Genomic DNA, 17,109 nt, shown 5'->3' with positions numbered 1-17,109 from the left:
ATTCGTAACATTAAATTTCTCAATTAATCCAATTTCTTTTAGTTCGACCCGTGGATTTGCGGTTTTTAAACCGAGGTTACGCCCCTTTCTACTATAGCCACTCTGTCATTGGGCAAAGAGAACAATGCATTTCGTTTATGGACCAATAGGGTTAAACCACATACTATTACGTAAATAAACACGCGACATTTCTCGGAAAAGGACCTGCTCTCTTTTCCGGAGTCACTGCCTTTCACATTGACGTGTTCCAAATCTGTATTTAGCCATAACATATACCTAACAGCATAAGAAAAGTTGTTTTTATGGGTTTTATTGACGCGCATTAAAATTCATTTGTCTCAGATACTGGATTCAAACAATAAAGTTATAATGTTAAATTCAGGCGGAGCTTCGGACACCATCATCTGAAGTCCTTTCATAACAACGGCGTTTCCGGACGCATCTTAATAAAACCTGCAATTGCCTCATCACAACATTACTCCGCAGTGCATTGCAAATATTTTTACGTCGTGAATGCAAAACTATAATTAAGCAATCATGACACCCGCCGTGCAGGACTGAAGAAATAACCTGAGCAACCACTCCGGCTCGGGACCGGGGCTATAGTGGAGCGGGACGTCGGTGTCGTGGGCACCGGGAGCGCGGCGGTGTCGGTTTCCATACCCAGACTGGTGTTGGACGGCATGGGCGCGGGCAAAGGATCCCCCAAAGGGTCGTCGCTGTGGGACAACATGCGGCTGCGCTTCATTGTCTGTTTCCTGGGAGTCTTCGTGTGTTATTTCTATTACGGAATATTGCAAGAAACGATGTAAGTAAGCTCGACGACAGCTGGTGACATTACTTCATCGATATGTGACATTATAGCAGCTGTCGATCTTAATTTCCCCTCACATGAATAATAATGTATGTAGTTATTAATTATATCCTTCCTCAATCGTCCTAAACTTGGAATGTAATTGAAATAACTCGATGGAGTCCATTATTTAATTCAGTTTGTTCTAGTTTTTTTTTTTTGTATCAATAAATGGAGCAATTACTTCGATTTGTGGCCTCTACAATAGACAGTATGCTATTTATTATTACAATTTGACATAAATGTGGGCCACGACACCGATGGAATGCTGCTGGGGCGGGTGGAGGAGATCATTCTATGGTGTCTAGAACATGACGACTTCACGCGCACGGTGTTTGTCTGACAATAAATTGTTTATATTCAAACTGCATCGCAGCTTCACCAACAGATGATGATCTATTACATTTTGAATTCAATTTTACACCCCAGCACACGAGGGGATTACGGCCACGGCGACCAAAAGGAGAAGTTTCGATTCGCCAGGACGTTGGTGTTCATCCAGTGCATCATCAACGCACTCTTTGCCAGGATATGTAAGTACTTTGACCTTCGAGGTCTGACAGTCGCATGTGAACTGGTGGTTCGAATTTCATGAGGATTTACCCACTAAATAAACTGCCGCCATCAGAAAGTCATTAATTATGTTTGTAGACAATGTTTTAAGTCATACTCTTTACAATTTTATGCAAAAAAAAAAAAAAGTTTTTCATTGGGCAACGAAGCAATTATTATTGATGCCCTATGGATTCTGCCTAGCAACAAATTAGAAAAATGGATATGTGGTGAAAATTTACATTTTGCATTGACATGAGGCATTCATGATTGTGCCACTATGAATTCTTCCTAGGAACAACTCTGAAATATAAACTGACTGGCATACGTCATTTGTTCCCCGTTGACATATGGGGCAGTCACGATTGTGCCCCTGTAGAGCTCGTGCACCTACGTCATCAAATCACGTCGCTGACCGGAAGTGCCGGTCAAGCAAAGCATTGCTCAATGCTAAGTCGGTTGGAGATGACGGCCAGAGTTTTGTCCGATACCGTTGAACATTTTGAAGGTGATAATAAACGAAGGTACGTGGAAAAATGAGACACTTGGCTTAGGGGACCTATTTTTAATGCCAAAGTCGATGTTTCCGCCGATAGGAAATTGGACCATTAACCCACTTCCGCTTGTCTTGGACAACTGGATCTACAAGTGGATCTGGTGAGTAAGTCATAGAGATTTACACGGAACAGTTTGAAAGCGTAGAAAAGTCTGGACGCATAGAAATACTTCGTTGCCGGATCTATTCTCAATCAAGAATAAATCTCACATCATGATGGAGCCACTCAAATTTTTTCAATGCAAATACCAATATTTCAATAAATGACCCCTGGTTTTATACAAACTCGCATTCATTAACTATGATTGGGAAAAAAAAAAACATGGAAACGTGTTGCGGCCACACGTTAAACTTCGGTAAATCGTATTTTAAAAAAAAAAAAAAAAGGAAATAAACCGCCGGGATAGGCTTCAGCCCCTGTATACGGAAGCGTGTTGCGGCCACATGTTAACCCACGTAAACCTCTGTGTGACCGACGGTTTATTTTCTTTTTTTAAATACGCATTGAACTCATTTGAGAACGATGTATATTAGAAAGAAAAAGTCTGTCGGGGAGAGGTTTACCGAAGATTAACGTGTGGCCGCAACACGCTTCCGTGTACGTTGGCGACGACTCCCTGTGAAAATGTGACGTCACGTGCACGAGCTCTATAAATTCTACTGAGCAACAAGTTCCCAAAAAATGTAGGAATGACTGGCTTCTCTTTTTTTTTTTTTCATTGGGCAACGGGCAAATTGTGATTGAATTCTGTGTATAATCTTCTTCCTCAGTGATTCAGTTTTTCGAGGGCCCCAAGCCAGACTTGACCAAGTGCTGGTTGTACGGCCTGTGTTCCATCTCCTACGTGGGCGCCATGGTGTCTAGTAACTCCGCCCTACAGTTCGTCAACTACCCAACACAGGTCAATCAGAAGTCGCTGTAACTCTTAATGTCCATGAAATATAGTTGATAAAATAATTATCGTTAATAAAACTAGTACCTTTTTCTTTTTTACTTTTTTTTTTTTTTTTTTTTAAGGTGCTGGGCAAATCCTGCAAGCCAATCCCAGGTGAGCGAATTTTCATTTCCGTGACTCCAGAGTTAGAAATTGGTCACATACTTTGCACGTGGTGCTATGAATTTGTCAAGAAACAAGTTAAAAAAGTTATTTTATTTTTATTTTTTAAAAATGTGAATGTTTTTTAGGGATTCAAATGCAGGAATCCAACCTGTCAATAACAGAAACGTATGGCTGTTGCTGGTATCGATCTTTTTTTTTTTTTCAGTGGGGCATTCATGATTGAGGTTTGTGAACTATACCTTGCAAGAATTAACAATTTTTTTCTGGAATGTAATATTTAATTGAATAATTTTTGTCATAATTAAGCTTTAAAGTTGCCCTTTAGGCCAATCATGATAAAACCCTGATATACGGCCTGTCAACAAATTGTTAATGTAATGTTTAAAAAAGGGCGCCAGGTTGGATTATCTGGTAAAGCGTTGGCCTCACAGTTCCGTGGTCCTGGGTTCAATCCCGGACCCGCCTGTGTGGAGTTTGCATGTTCTCCCCGTGGCTGGGTGGGTTTACTCAGGGCACTCCGGTTTCCTCCCACATCCCAAAAACATAAACATTAATTGGACCCTCTAAAATTGCCCCTAGGTGTGATTGTGAGTGCAACTGTTTGTCTCTATGTGGCCTGCCATTGGCTGGCAACCAGTTCAGGGTGTACCTCGCCTCCTGCCCGTTGACAGCTGGGATAGGCTCCAGCACTCCCCGTGACCCTCGTGAGGCTAAGCGGCAAAGAAAATGGATGGATGTTTAAAAAAGTGTCACATTAGAAACCTTTTTTTTTTTTTTTTTTTTTAATTGACCATTGTGTCCGTCATAATTCCCCTCAACAAATTCTCCATGGCAACAAGTGTTCTCTATTTATTAGTCTATTGGCCAATCAGAATTGAGCGATACGCATTTTGCTGAGCAACAAGCGACCAGAAGATAAATCAAGGCAATTATACATATTTCACTTCTGATGTTTTATATTGAATGTTTTGTGCTTTTAAACGGTGATGATGGCTTATTGCATACAAAATAAATGTAGTTTTAGATTTTTTCCTTCAAATTGGTGTTACCATTGCAGTGATGATCCTGGGGGTGACCATCCTGAGGAAGCGCTACCCGTTGGCCAAGTACTTGTGTGTGCTTTTGATCGTGAGCGGCGTGGCGCTCTTTCTGTACAAGCCCAACAAGAGCACGGCGGTGGCGGACGACCACGTCTTCGGCTTCGGGGAGATCCTTTTAGTGAGTATTTACGCCAATAAAGTAGGAAAGAAAGAAAAAAAAATACCTCAGATGAATCCTCCGAGCTTTGCTCGTCATTTGCGTCGACCTTGATCTGCTTTTTTATTTTATTCTATTTTTACCATATTAGCGGTATTAATGCAAATGTGATAAAATGATGTGGATTCTTGTCTGATTGTCTTATTTCCAACATCAGTTGTTGAAATATGTTAATACTCAGATTGGACAATAAATTAAGGTCAACTTTTGAACTATTGAAACTCATAAACTACATACTGTAATTTGCGGCCTATAAACCGCTGCTTTTTTCACACGCTTTCAACCCTGCGGTTTACGCGGTGATGCACTTCGGAAAAGGTAAGAGTGAGACCGGTGGAATATATGTGCCGAGGGAGTGACTTTTACCGGTCCGGCCCTGTTAGCGCTGCGCTACCGTGTTACTGCCGTGTCTCAGGGATTTTTACTGGTATGTTTTTTTTTTTTTTTTTTTTTAACCGACACTCTTAGCACGGAAGCGTTAGCATTAGCACGGTCACACTAGCGTTAAATTCTCTGTATACCGTCTTTCTTTGTAAATATCTCATTTTTCAATGTGGGCACTTGCAGCTTTTACACAGCTCCAGCGTATGTCTGTACCAAATGGTATTTCCTTTACAAATGTACTGGGTGAGGCTTATTACTGGGTGCGCTCTGTAGTCTGGGAATTACAGTATATTACATGAATGACATATTAAGAAGTGGAGTGACCCTGTGCTCACCATGGAGAAGATTTCAATTTTAATTTAAGAATGGAAGTTCCCTCTGCCTCCCTGTGATTGGGTGAGGCAGGCCTCCGTGTTGCGGACATTTCTTTTCAGTCTTTTTGCATACACAATGCACAATGTTGTGAATCCATTTGGGATTCTTTCACTGGGTGTGAGAGCCACTTACATTCTCGTTATATTGACTTCAAGAATTCGCAGTCAGTCCCACCACATTCCAGTTGTATAGCTGGGTTTACGATCCTTGTCTTGCAAGCCTCTTCTCTTCTCTTGTCCTGTCCTGTCCTGTTCCTGCTTCACAGGGTGCAGCGCTACAGTCTCGCATAGCCTCCATATTTGTGTCTCTGTTGTAGATCTGGAATCATTTACAGTAGTTTCCAGCCTACAAGCCACCACTTTTTTCAGATGATTTCAACCCTGCGGTTGATGTGGTGATGCGGCTAATTTGTGCATTTTTTCCAATGGCCACAAGGGGGCACTTGAGTGGAAAGGGTAAGAATGAGACAGGTGGAATATATGTGCAGAGGAAGTGACTTTTACTGGCCTTGTTAGTACTGCGCTAGTGTTAGCGCTGTGCTAGCATGTTGCTACTGTGTCACTGTTACTCAGTGACATTTGCCGGTAAGTTTTATTTTAACTGGGGCTGTTAGCGTTGGCGCTAACGTCAAAATTAGTGTTACCGCAGCACTAGCGCTGTGCTAGCATTAAACTCTTTCTGTGTACCGTATTTCTTTGTAAATATCCCGCGTTTCAATGAGGGCACTTGCGGCTTTTACACAACTGCGGCATAAGTATGTACCAAATGGTATTTCCTTTACAAATGTACTGGGTGAGGCTTGTAAACCGGTGCGCTTTGTAGGCCGGGAATTACGGTACTTTTCTCATTGTTTACAGTTAGTCTTTGTCTTTTTTGTCTCTCTCAGCCTTGTAGAAATTCTGTTCTGTTCGACTGATTGACTCTGATCTTCAATTAATATATAAAGAAAATACAGAGGAAGTTCAAAAACTTCATTGTGACACAGTAAAACTGTTCCGGCACAAAGAGGATGCAGATTGTCCATTCTGCTTGATCTAACAGCCAAACAGGCCAAATAAAAAAAGGAAGCTCCCTCTAGCAGCTGTTGAAAGACTATTCTTAGCATTCCACAACAATAAGTTTTACTGAGAATATACTTGATAAGAATTTCATTTTTGAGGTGGTTTTCCTGTACATTGTGAACTCAAACTGTAATTTGATCAGTCAAATGTTTTTTTTTTTTTTTTTTTTGGGGGGGTTGATATTGTATACTAATTACAATAACTGATATTAGTTAAACATTTTATGTATTAAATGTAGCCCAGTTTTTTTTTTTTTATCAACTTTTCAAATTACAGACAGTTTCTATACAAGGAGAAAAATGGCCACAAACAATTTGAAAGAGTAATAAAATTCTACATTTATCATTGTAACTATTTTTAGCTGGTATCTCTGACGCTGGACGGCTTGACTGGTGTGGCCCAGGACCACATGAGGTCTCGGTTTCAAACCAGCGCCAATCACATGATGCTCAACATAAACTTGTGGTCCACCGTGCTCCTGGGACTGAGTGAGTCACATTTTCAATATTCCAAACGCACAAAATTAATACCGGTGTATATATTATCAGTCAGGTGTTGCCTTCGGGGATAGTTTGAAATCATACCGTTGAAATTGTGCCAAATGTCCTAAAAATGTCAAGTTGTCCAACCAGCCATCCTGCGTACCACTTGGTGGCGCCATAGACACACCACTTATCTTGCCAGTACATCACTTGTGCTGAACATCTCCAAGCTAATGTATATTTAAGGTAGATCTTGAGTATATATTGATATCATTTTGATTCACACCTATCTTTTTGTTATGTGCATTTTGTTATCTTTTGTCCTTTTTTACAGTCTCGAACTAGACACTAAAGACGCTAAGGTTTAAATGCAGTAATGTGTACGTTGTGTGCAGCTGTGCTGTGGACCGGTGAGGTGTGGGAGTTCCTGAGCTTTACCGAACGCTACCCGAGCATCTTGTACAACATCCTCCTCTTTGGACTGGCCAGCGCGTTGGGCCAGGTGAGCCAACCTTAAAAGTTGACTCAATGCAACCGGCGCATATTGAAAATGAACAACGTGGCTTCCCGTTTGACGCCAGACGTTCATCTTCATGACGGTGGTTTACTTCGGACCCCTGACCTGCTCCATCGTCACCACCACCAGGAAGTTCTTCACCATCCTGGGCTCCGTCCTGCTCTTTGGGAACCAAATGAGTAACATGCAGTGGTTGGGCACCATCCTTGTGTTCCTTGGTGAGCGAGATAAGCGATTTATTTGGATTGACGGTGGTACCTTGACTTACAAGTTGAATCTGTTCCATGGCCTCACTCATAATTCAAGTCGCATTTTTCTCAAATCCTTTTTTCCCCATTGAAAAGAAGAGAAACGCCATTAATGTCCCTCAAATTACCAAGAAACATTTTTGTAAAGTGTTTTTTTTTTTTTTTTTGTAAGGAAGATAAGATTCTATGGTATTTTCCGATTTAAAAAAAAAAAAAAAATAAAATAAAAATAAATAAATAATACAGTATTAACATATTTAGGCAGCACAGTGGATCAGCTCGTAAAGCGTTGGCCTCACAGTTCTGAGGACCCGGGTTCGATCCCGGCCCTGCCTGTATGGAGTTTGCATGTTCTCCACATGCCTGCGTGGGTTTTCTCCGGGCACTCCGGTTTCCTCCCACAACCCAAAAAAAACATCCAACATTAATTGGACTCTCTAAATTGCCCCTAGGTGTGATTGTGAGTGCGAATGTTTGTCTCGATGTGCCCTGCGATTGGCTGGCGACCAGTTCAGGATGTAACCCGCCTCCTGCCAGTTGATAGCTTGCATAGGCTCCAAAACTCCCTGCGACCCTTGTGAGGATAAGCGGCTTAGAAAATGGATGGATGCACGGATTAACATATTTAGACGAAATAGTTTCATCTTATTTTTTTCATAATTTAATTTAACGGACATTGTGCTGTGATTTCTTGTGTCTCTCCCTTCCCCATTAAGTAGCAGTATAATACATCCATATATATGATATACAGGTTTCATGTTAAACCATAAGAAGAATAAGCTTCAGCAGTATCTTTTTTTTTTTCCCCCCGTAGAATAAAGACTATAACCCCGTCGGTATTGTTAAAGTATCTGTTTGTATTTGTAGTTCCATCATTTGTTACAAAATCCGTTGTTTAAAAGTTTATAACGACTGCAACATTGATGCTAGTTTCATTAGCCTGTCGACGGTGTTTTGCATTATGTATTAGCGTTAAGCCAGTGAACGTTTGGAAGCTAAAGATACGTGGTTGATTTAATAAATAGCATGTAAATAGCTTTACTTTATGCTTAGTTTTACTGTAACTCTCAACTGGGAGTGGCAATAAACAGCTCGAGGCAAGCGCTCTTCTCTTTTTTTTTTTTTTTTTTATTGAGGAGACGTTCAATGGTGCTGTCGAGTGGTTTTAACTGAAATTACTGCTCATAATGTTTTCTGCTGAGGAACGGCTCATACTTCAAAAAACCCGTGCGCTGTCACTTGTAAGTTTAGGTACCACTGTTTGTGTGACAATTACGGAACTCCTTCATCACGCATCTGTTTTGTGTCCTTTCAGGCCTTGGATTGGACGCTAAATTTGGGAAAGGACCCAAGAAGACAACACATTAAACCACTTGGACACAATCCATAAAACAGAAGATTACTTTTCATATAGGCTGAACATCTATGACCTGATTTTTAAATAAAACAAGCTCCTGAGTTTTAACACATTCATAAAGGACAAACTATTCCAGCAGCTCAGTGATGAATTTGCCAAAAAGTGTCATCACGTTGCTCGCAAAATCGATATCATGTTCTTGGCCAATGATTAGCCAAGTATTTTGTCATTTGTGAAACTTTTCTTTCGGTTAAGTATTTTTTTTTTATACAAGTTATCAATCACTTGCATTAAAGAGAAATGGTCACCTGTCCTCCTAATTTTTTTAATTCAAGGATTCAAATTCTGGCAGTGTACAATGAACCACCATTGCGAAACTGAAAACGTGTGAAATTGTGCTAAACAGCGACCCCCGGCGCCACTTATAAAGTACAGCGCTTATTCTTATGTCCACTGCCCTGACGGACCCTTCTCCTCTCAACGAGCGTTCCATCATTAGCATCCTGTTTATGATTTCAAGAGACTACGATTTAAAACGCTGTGTAAACCGTCACGAATATATTGTGTATCGTTGTGACGTCTTAACATTGAAAGTACAAGAAACAAGTTATAACTACGGGGAGAAATCATCTACAGTTGCAATTTATGCCCGTTGTAGTTTTGCCAGATCTAAATAAATTTAATAATGAAATATTGACTCGCGTTAATTGAAGGCTTCAATAAGTATGCAATTTATTCGTAGTAATTGGAAGCATATACAAAATATGGTCGAATAATAATAAACAATCTTGCTTTTTAGCTACTTTTTGTCAGGCAGTCTCCTTGACCTCCTATTTCAGCGCTGTCTGGCTTTCTTCGGCTCACGCTAACAAATTAAATAGCGCACCTTTGGCTAGACTTCTTTTAATCCTCTTATTTGTGTACAAATTGGGAGAAAGCACACTACTACCTGGCACGATGTTGGCTACGGTTCGCAAGCAACTTAGGAGCCACCCGGCTGTGAGTAAACTCTCGTTTTATCCGAGGAAAACAGTGATGGTGCAATGTTTGCTTCGGAATTCTGTCGATTGTCATGCTAAGGTTAGCATTGCTAGCTGTGGCAGGCGCCGAGTTTCGATAAACTTTTCGTCAACCAAATTAACACTTTCTGCTGTTATTCGGTAATCTGTTTAAACTTCAGACACTTTTTGAGTGATTAACCGTCTCGGGATGCTTTGGAGTCGAATCAGGTCATAGACGGCGTACAAGCTGATAAGAAGAGCCAAGGAGGTGCGAGTTCGTACGTCGTAAACAGCAGCAGCAGCAGCAGCTGTTGCTTAGCCGCTTAGCAAGTATCTCTTTAAACGCATCAGTTGTACCAGTTATGTACATTGCACGCAAATTGCTTAATGGAATAAGACGGGGTACTTCCTACGGTTACAATTAAATATTTATTCATTTATCCCTTGAGTGAAAAATAAAATCAACAAAAACTAAAAACATTTATACGTTTTAATACTTTTGCACACATACAGACCGTTTTGTTTTCCTGTTTTAGTTGTCCATGGTCGTGTTTGTAAATAACATGCCAGTATTCTAACACGTAGTGTCATGCTGCTGTTTTGCTCCTGACAGCTGATTCCACTCTTCTTCTTCATCGGTGGGGGGACAGTCATGTCATTGATGTACCTTGCTCGTCTGGGGCTGAGAAACCCGGACGTCTGGTAAATGCACTCACTCAATAAGAAACCGTGGAAACCCGGTAGTATTTTGTCCTTCCACTACATACTTAGCTTTACATAGCCAATTTCAAGGGACAAATTACCTTTAAAATGAACATAGTAGGACAGGGATTTCCAACCTTTATGGAGCCAAGGTATACATATTCTACAAATGGACAAGCTCACAGGACACCAACAATGTCACAAAAAGTGGATACATTAATTGCTGTATGTACTTCCTGCCATCTAATAGAAGTGTATTTAAAGAGCGGTCACGGCACGCTAATGTTCCCTGGCATACTGGTAGAATCACTGCAGTAGTCAGGGTTCGCACGCGTCCCTAAAAACCCCTAAATTTTCAAAGGTGCATTTAGGGGCTCCTACAAGTCCTTAAAATCCGCGAAAACCGGTCAAGCCCCTAAAAAGGCCTTAAATTATAAAAAATCAAGGGGAGGACCTCTACTGCCAAAATTGTCCCCCCCCAAAAATAATGATCTTTTATTTAAAAAACAAAAAATAGCCATCTGTCTGGCGTCTAAAACAGCCGGAAATTGTCAACGGAAGTCACCGTGTTGATAACGAGTCGCCATTTTGTCGTCGAGATTCCATTGTTTGTTTCCGTGAGTCGCCATTTCACTTCGTCTTCGTTACGTCTTTCATCGATCCTACTTGTATCATGGGGAAGTGCATTTTTCAAGATGCTTGGGTTGAAAGTAAGGAGTTTGGAAGCTGAGTTCTTTGAGATGCAAAAGATCGGCAGATGTTTTACTGCCATCTGTGCAAGCAGAGCTACCAGCTAGGAAAGATGGGCATCAAAGCGCTGGAGTCGCACCGGAAAAAAAGGAGACACGTTGATTTGACGAAGACTCTCTCATCTTCCGTTGGTATGAATCTGTTTCTAAAATATAAAGATAGTGAAGCATCAACTTCAGGCAGTGGTACGAGCAGTCCATCCGCACTTACAGTTGTCCAGCCTTCGACTTCAACCAGCCAGAAGTCAGGCTCTATGAACGTAGTTCAATACACGAAGGCGGACTCGTTAAAGGCAGAGATCGTGTGATCTGCAGCCATTACAGTTACAAATCTTGTGAAAATAATTCTAAAGTGTTTTCAGTCATGTTCCCAGACAGTGACATTGCTAAAAACTACCACTGTGGGGAAAGGAAGACTTCGTACCTGGCTACATTTGGCATCGCTGCCCACTTTTCATCTCTACTGCCTCAAAGCCAAAAAAGCCAGAATAGAGACTGACATATCAACGCTTATTGAGAAGGCTGACAGGCTGTGTGAGCAGGCAGAAGAAAAGAGGAAGCTGAGGTTTATCGCCGAGGCCAATGCACTCAGAGGCAGAGCAAAGGACAAGAGACCCTCTTTGGCACCTCTGCAGCAGCAAATAGAGGAGGCACTGGGTAGGCTCAAGGAGCTAGAGTAGGGGTGCTGAGACAGACATCAGTAGAAGACATTTGTGTATTTAGTTGCAATTGTAGTTAGAATCTGTTTTTCTGTATACTGTTATGTGAAGACGTTGACAATGGTCATATCAATGAGAACTACCACAAGGGGCGACAGGTGATCACTGTCACAGGTACTGAGGTACTGGAACCTTTGATGAACCAAGAACAGCCAATGGCACCATTGGGTGAGTCTTTTTTTCCTTACTCTTGATTTCCCATGATGGCCCTAAATTTTTCGTGTCGGCCCTAATTTTTTTCCGTGTCAGCCCCTAAGAATGGCCCTAAAAAGCCCTTAAATTTTTCGAGTCCGATTGAGTATGAACCCTGAGTAGTGTAATTGAAAATTTGCCACTTAATGACGTATTTAATTGATATTTTTATGCAATACAGTGCTATTTGTCTTCGATATCCAAGTAAATTGAGTCACAACCTCGGCGTCAGCATTATCAAACTTGTAAGATGTTACAAAGCTGCTAAAGCTGCTCCTACAGTCATACATACGTAGACTCGTTTAAAAATGTGCTTTTCCATTTAATCTTGACTTCTTGAATGAGCTCTATTGCTGGGGGGCTAATTTGCTCTTGTGCCTGTGTCAGCTGCTCCTACAATAAAGTGATAGATTCAAGTGTCACTGCAGCAGCAACTTACAACTAAACAGTGGAATTTCGAACATTGCAATGGAAGGAACTCACCTTTGCAGTAGTGCTGTTCTTGAAGTAGCCGACATAGCAAAGGGGTTCTGGGTACGAGCCTTTTTTTATCAGGAGATTTATAGTGTATTCCACACAAACTGTTGCACATAGGGCTCCTTCATTTGCTGAGGCATCTGTCATAAAGCAAGTAAGTTTGTCAATGATGCGCCAGCCAGACATGACTGCATTTTTTTTACCTGAACAAGATTTTCAGCCGTATGCGTGTAAGGGAAATATTCTACCCCAAAACAACACTGTGCAATCCAAACAAAATGTTGTCCTTTTTTGTGCTGGGTCCATTGCAACAACAGACAAGGCAAAAAAAAAAAAAAGAGTGCAGTTGCTTCGTGGAAACGCCCAACCCATTACTCAACACAAACCTCAGAGCCTCGGCACATTTCGTCCTGTCACTGCTCAAAAGGATAGACTCCACAAACTTTATGTACCACTGGGGAAAAAAAAAAAAAAAAAAAGTGTCGTAGTAAACTCTGGTGTGCAGAAGTGCAAAAATGTTTTAAGACAAATTTTGCCAAACAGATTTTGGCCAAAATACTTCAACGACCTACAAGCTACAAATTCCAACGCTACTGCTAAATCGCCACAAAATAACTATGGCGCCCCAAACACTTTTGTGTTCCTTTTCCATTATGGCTGTTAGTGTCATTAAAAGCTGTGTACCTGTAATCCTTTTTCTGTTTGTTTTTTTTGTTTTTACACAATTGAGACAAGAATATTAAGTTACTTAAAATATGGCCTGTCCACTTAATAATTTTAAAAGGCAAGCTCACTTTGAGCTTTTAAATCTCACTGCTTTTCTATTTCATCGCATTGTATATATTTTTTTGTACGTAATGATTTTTCTTGTAGTTTACTGTTTCTATAAACTTGTCAGTAGTTTTTCTCCAATGGCTTTTTTTTTAAACTGCAAAGCACCATGTAACTTTTTTTTCCCCAAAAAGGTATGCAAATTATTGCGTTGTAATTTTTCATATTTTTTTGCAGCTGGGATCGCAAGAACAACCCCGAGCCCTGGAACAAGATGGCCCCCACTGATCAGTACAAGGTAGGTCTGAAAAGGAATTAGATTGTCAGGATAGTTTTTAATATCCCATCATGTATTCTTGATGGCAGGCCTGGGTTTTCAAAAGTTTAAGTAAATGAAAATGTTAAAAATGGAGCCCATTAAAAAGAAAATCTTGCATGTTATTTATTTTTTGTATGTGTTGAAAAGTTCAATCTGCTAAAGTTTGTATTGGTCTATTTAAAAGTACAATTCATTGTGATCATTTTCATCGGTTGTTTGGCGAGGGATGTGACCAATTTTTGTAACTCAAATATCAATGAGATGGGCTATGTCTTCATGGTAATCATTCTAAAATACAACAAGTGTGTGTTTTTATCAAAATGAGACAATCTTAAACCCATTTGCACAAAATTACGTAGATCTTTTGGTCCATCTATAAGCGTTTTGAACTTCTTTGTACTACTTTGTAGTAAACGTTACTGCCACCTACAGGCCCGGAGTGGAACGGTAGCCCTTTTTGCCCCATTTGTAATTGTAACACGCGGGAGGGACACAGCGGGTTGAGGAGCTGTTGAGCCACCTTTCTTCTTCGTTGTGCTTTCCAGTTCTTTGCAGTGAACATGGACTACAGCAAACTGAAGAAGCAAGGGCCCGATTTCTAAAGCGTCTCTCGTCTGCCGGACCAAAACGCACAAGCACACTGGTCATGTTGGGATGCCACATTCATATTTAAGCTTCCTCATTGCATACCCTTTCATTTGAAACTCCTCTCGTCTTCAGTTTTTGGGTGTGTGACAATAAAGTGAAAGGAGTCTTTTCTCCTTTTGATAAGAGAGAAGTTTCTTTTTATTTTTCTTTGTCCTTTTGCACGCTTGCTTGCTTTTTATTTGCTGGGTTTCATCATCCCTTCACCTCCTTTCGGCTTCATCCCGCTCACTTCATTTGGCCGGCATCCAGAAGCTTATCAGTCAAATGAGATCATAAATCCACAGAGAGCGCCCTCTAGGAAAATTGCATCACCAAGCAACGCAGTAAAGATGTTTTATTTTTATTTATTTTTTGACGTCACAAACAGCGAAAAAAAGAATAGTGTTGCTTTAGTGTTTCTTTTTCTTCAGTCTAAGTTTGTGAATGTCAACATGTCGCAGCGTCGAGAGACGTCGCCGTGCGCGAGAGAGGCGACAAGGATGAGCAGCCAACGTGGTTGCACAAAATGTCAAGAAGACCTTTTGTGTTTGAACAGAAGCACTCGACTAATCCACCACCGCATTCACTGGCTTATTTCTCTTTGGGAACAGCCTGTGCACAATGTAGAAGTCTTCCTTTACCTATGATAAGTGCTTTTTAATTACGATGAGTCACAGAAAGGCTCATCCACTAGCGAAAAAGACAACATGTGCCTGAAAATACACGGGGAATCTGCCATTTTGGTCATTTCTCTTGAGTCTTCTAAAGTCAACTCATCCTGGAGATTTTCCAAAATGCTGTCATTTTTGGTATTTCCACGAGGCTTTACATGATCACGATTTTTGGAGCTGATCAATGAATTTAAATAAAATAACCGATCACAAGATGGAGGAATTTGTCTATTTAAATGACCGCATTTACTTAAACTTTTATGCTGAATTATTTAAAAAACAATAATGTATCGTTCATCTGTTTATGCCAGTGAGGCATGGTGACAAAACAAATTAATGGTCTATTAGATTCATCGTGAGTGTGTACAACATCGTCAGTAATGACTTGCGTACACGGGCAGTGTGTGCCCTGATCTAAAAAAAAAAACAAAAAAACTGCATAGCGTGTACATATCTAGCACTGCGTCAATTGGTTGAAGCCAGTAGGCTGCCAATTTGGTACTCCCAAAACGTGTGGCGGACATGGTTTACAGGTTGGATTATGGCGGGATTTTTCTCAAAGTTTGACATGTAGAATTAAAATTGGTCGTGTGAGCTGGACATTTTTTCACTTCTGGTAACATGAATGATTTTTAATTCGACTTGCTAAACCAAAAGAAGCTAAGTGCAAAGGAAAGACAGTCCAATGTGACTACCGGGAAACCTTGCATATTACCTGGGGCCTGATTTCCGTGACATGTTAACTTTTCCCAAAATATGCTGTGAAGCACTATCATCATAACAGCAAAAAAATCACTTTTTGTCATAAAATAATTACATTTTAAGTCAATCAGTTTGATATATTTTTGGAAATTAGGACTCGTGATGAAAACATAAATGCTCAACGCGTTGTTCAATTGATGTCTTTGCGACGTCCTATTTCAGACAAATTTTAACTTGTTTCTTCGCATTTGAAAATCAAATTCAATTTGCAGAGTTCTATATTATGAAATTAATAAAAATTTTCACAGAAAATGTTTTCTTGTTTATCCACTGATGAAGTTTTGGAAAATATTCACCGCTTTTTCGCGAAAAATCGTCGGCCTGTAAAGGTGAAGCAGAGAGTCAACAGTGAACAACAACAACCGTAAACAAAACTTTGTTCAAGTGAATTAAGCTCAGCAGAAAATTTGAAAAAAAAAAAAAAACCTTTACAAACAAACTTTAACAGTGTCAAACAAAGTAAATCTTTGTAACTTACCAGTGGAATGTTTTCTCACAACCACGAAACTGGCGATTAACGCGCAGGTCGGCATGGCTGTTTTGGGAATATCAAGATGGCGGATATCTGCTTTCGGCGACTTCAGTTTTAGTGGCCAATGAACTATCCAGTCTATTTCTTTTTAGATCAGTGAGTGTGTGGGGCAATGTAAGCTTCTTCTGCTTACAGATGTGAAATCCAATTGTTCCTCCCTGCCTGGTGATCACCCTTATATGGTAGCTTACATACACGCACCAGTGTAAGCAATGTGTATCAATACTGCATCTTTTATTCAGCGATTTTCGTTCTTCGTGGGGGCGTAAAGAACGTAATCCCCCCGAATCACGGGGGAGCACTGTGTAATACATTGGCCATAAAGGAAAAAACAAAAAATAACCAATATTCAATGGAATCCAGTTGTAAAATACAGAACAACTCTTCACCTATTTTACAATGTGGAATCTACAAGTTTCTATTACTTATACTCATTTTTACATCTCTATGACATTTACTACTTAAAATTGCTGTACACTTAATGCGTACAGGAACAGATTAATTCTATTTCTGTTATGTCTGATTGAGGCAAAGAAAACGGTGCTCCAGAACAAAATGTTTCCAGTGTAGTCATTTCATAGTAATTTTTATTGTTATTGCACAGCCTTTTGAATGTCCTACTTTAGCTATATGCCTGATCCTTAAATACTCAATGTAACTCAACTCACAGATGTCAGGACCAACAATTGAAAAAATGCAGTGGTTTCATATATGTTCAAAATAATGTGAATGCCAATAAATCGGCAAAAGATGAGCGCTTTGTTTTGCATTTTTGTTCCCTTTTAGTACAAAATGTTAAGCGGAAGTTAAGGTGTGTACTGATGCGCTATTCCATGTAGTTTCCCGATTATAACCACGTTTTAATTAATCATCTGAGTGGCAAA

General features: G+C 40.2%; 2 protein-coding genes across 2 annotated transcripts; both read left to right on the top strand.

The window, feature by feature from the left end:
* Positions 1–225: 225 nt before the first annotated feature.
* slc35b1 (solute carrier family 35 member B1) lies at positions 226–9,016 on the top strand. Its single transcript, XM_061846287.1, has 9 exons — positions 226–808; positions 1,283–1,386; positions 2,733–2,863; positions 2,980–3,010; positions 4,080–4,240; positions 6,461–6,587; positions 6,977–7,083; positions 7,163–7,316; positions 8,662–9,016. The coding sequence occupies exons 1-9, from the start codon at positions 684–686 to the stop codon at positions 8,712–8,714; spliced, it is 993 nt and encodes a 330-aa protein (XP_061702271.1). The 5' UTR covers positions 226–683; the 3' UTR covers positions 8,715–9,016.
* A 510-nt stretch (positions 9,017–9,526) lies between these two features.
* On the top strand, positions 9,527–14,404 carry ndufa4a (NDUFA4 mitochondrial complex associated a). The gene is made up of 4 exons (XM_061846288.1): positions 9,527–9,702; positions 10,318–10,406; positions 13,552–13,612; positions 14,179–14,404. The coding sequence occupies exons 1-4, from the start codon at positions 9,661–9,663 to the stop codon at positions 14,233–14,235; spliced, it is 249 nt and encodes an 82-aa protein (XP_061702272.1). The 5' UTR covers positions 9,527–9,660; the 3' UTR covers positions 14,236–14,404.
* Positions 14,405–17,109: the final 2,705 nt, after the last annotated feature.

This window comes from Syngnathoides biaculeatus, chromosome 16, assembly GCF_019802595.1.
Source record: "Syngnathoides biaculeatus isolate LvHL_M chromosome 16, ASM1980259v1, whole genome shotgun sequence".
Lineage (NCBI taxonomy): Eukaryota > Metazoa > Chordata > Actinopteri > Syngnathiformes > Syngnathidae > Syngnathoides > Syngnathoides biaculeatus.
This window is presented reverse-complemented; position numbering and strand designations above follow the sequence as displayed.

Excerpts from the sequence above, each read along its gene's own strand:
- slc35b1 (XM_061846287.1), top strand. The coding sequence starts at position 684 with ATGGGCGCGGGCAAAGGATCCCCCAAAGGGTCGTCGCTGTGGGACAAC. Across the intron at positions 1,387-2,732 it reads CGCACTCTTTGCCAGGATAT|TGATTCAGTTTTTCGAGGGC; the intron begins GTAAGTACTTTG and ends CTTCTTCCTCAG. Across the intron at positions 6,588-6,976 it reads CACCGTGCTCCTGGGACTGA|CTGTGCTGTGGACCGGTGAG; the intron begins GTGAGTCACATT and ends CGTTGTGTGCAG.
- ndufa4a (XM_061846288.1), top strand. The coding sequence starts at position 9,661 with ATGTTGGCTACGGTTCGCAAGCAACTTAGGAGCCACCCGGCT. Across the intron at positions 9,703-10,317 it reads AACTTAGGAGCCACCCGGCT|CTGATTCCACTCTTCTTCTT; the intron begins GTGAGTAAACTC and ends TGCTCCTGACAG. Across the intron at positions 10,407-13,551 it reads CTGAGAAACCCGGACGTCTG|CTGGGATCGCAAGAACAACC; the intron begins GTAAATGCACTC and ends ATTTTTTTGCAG.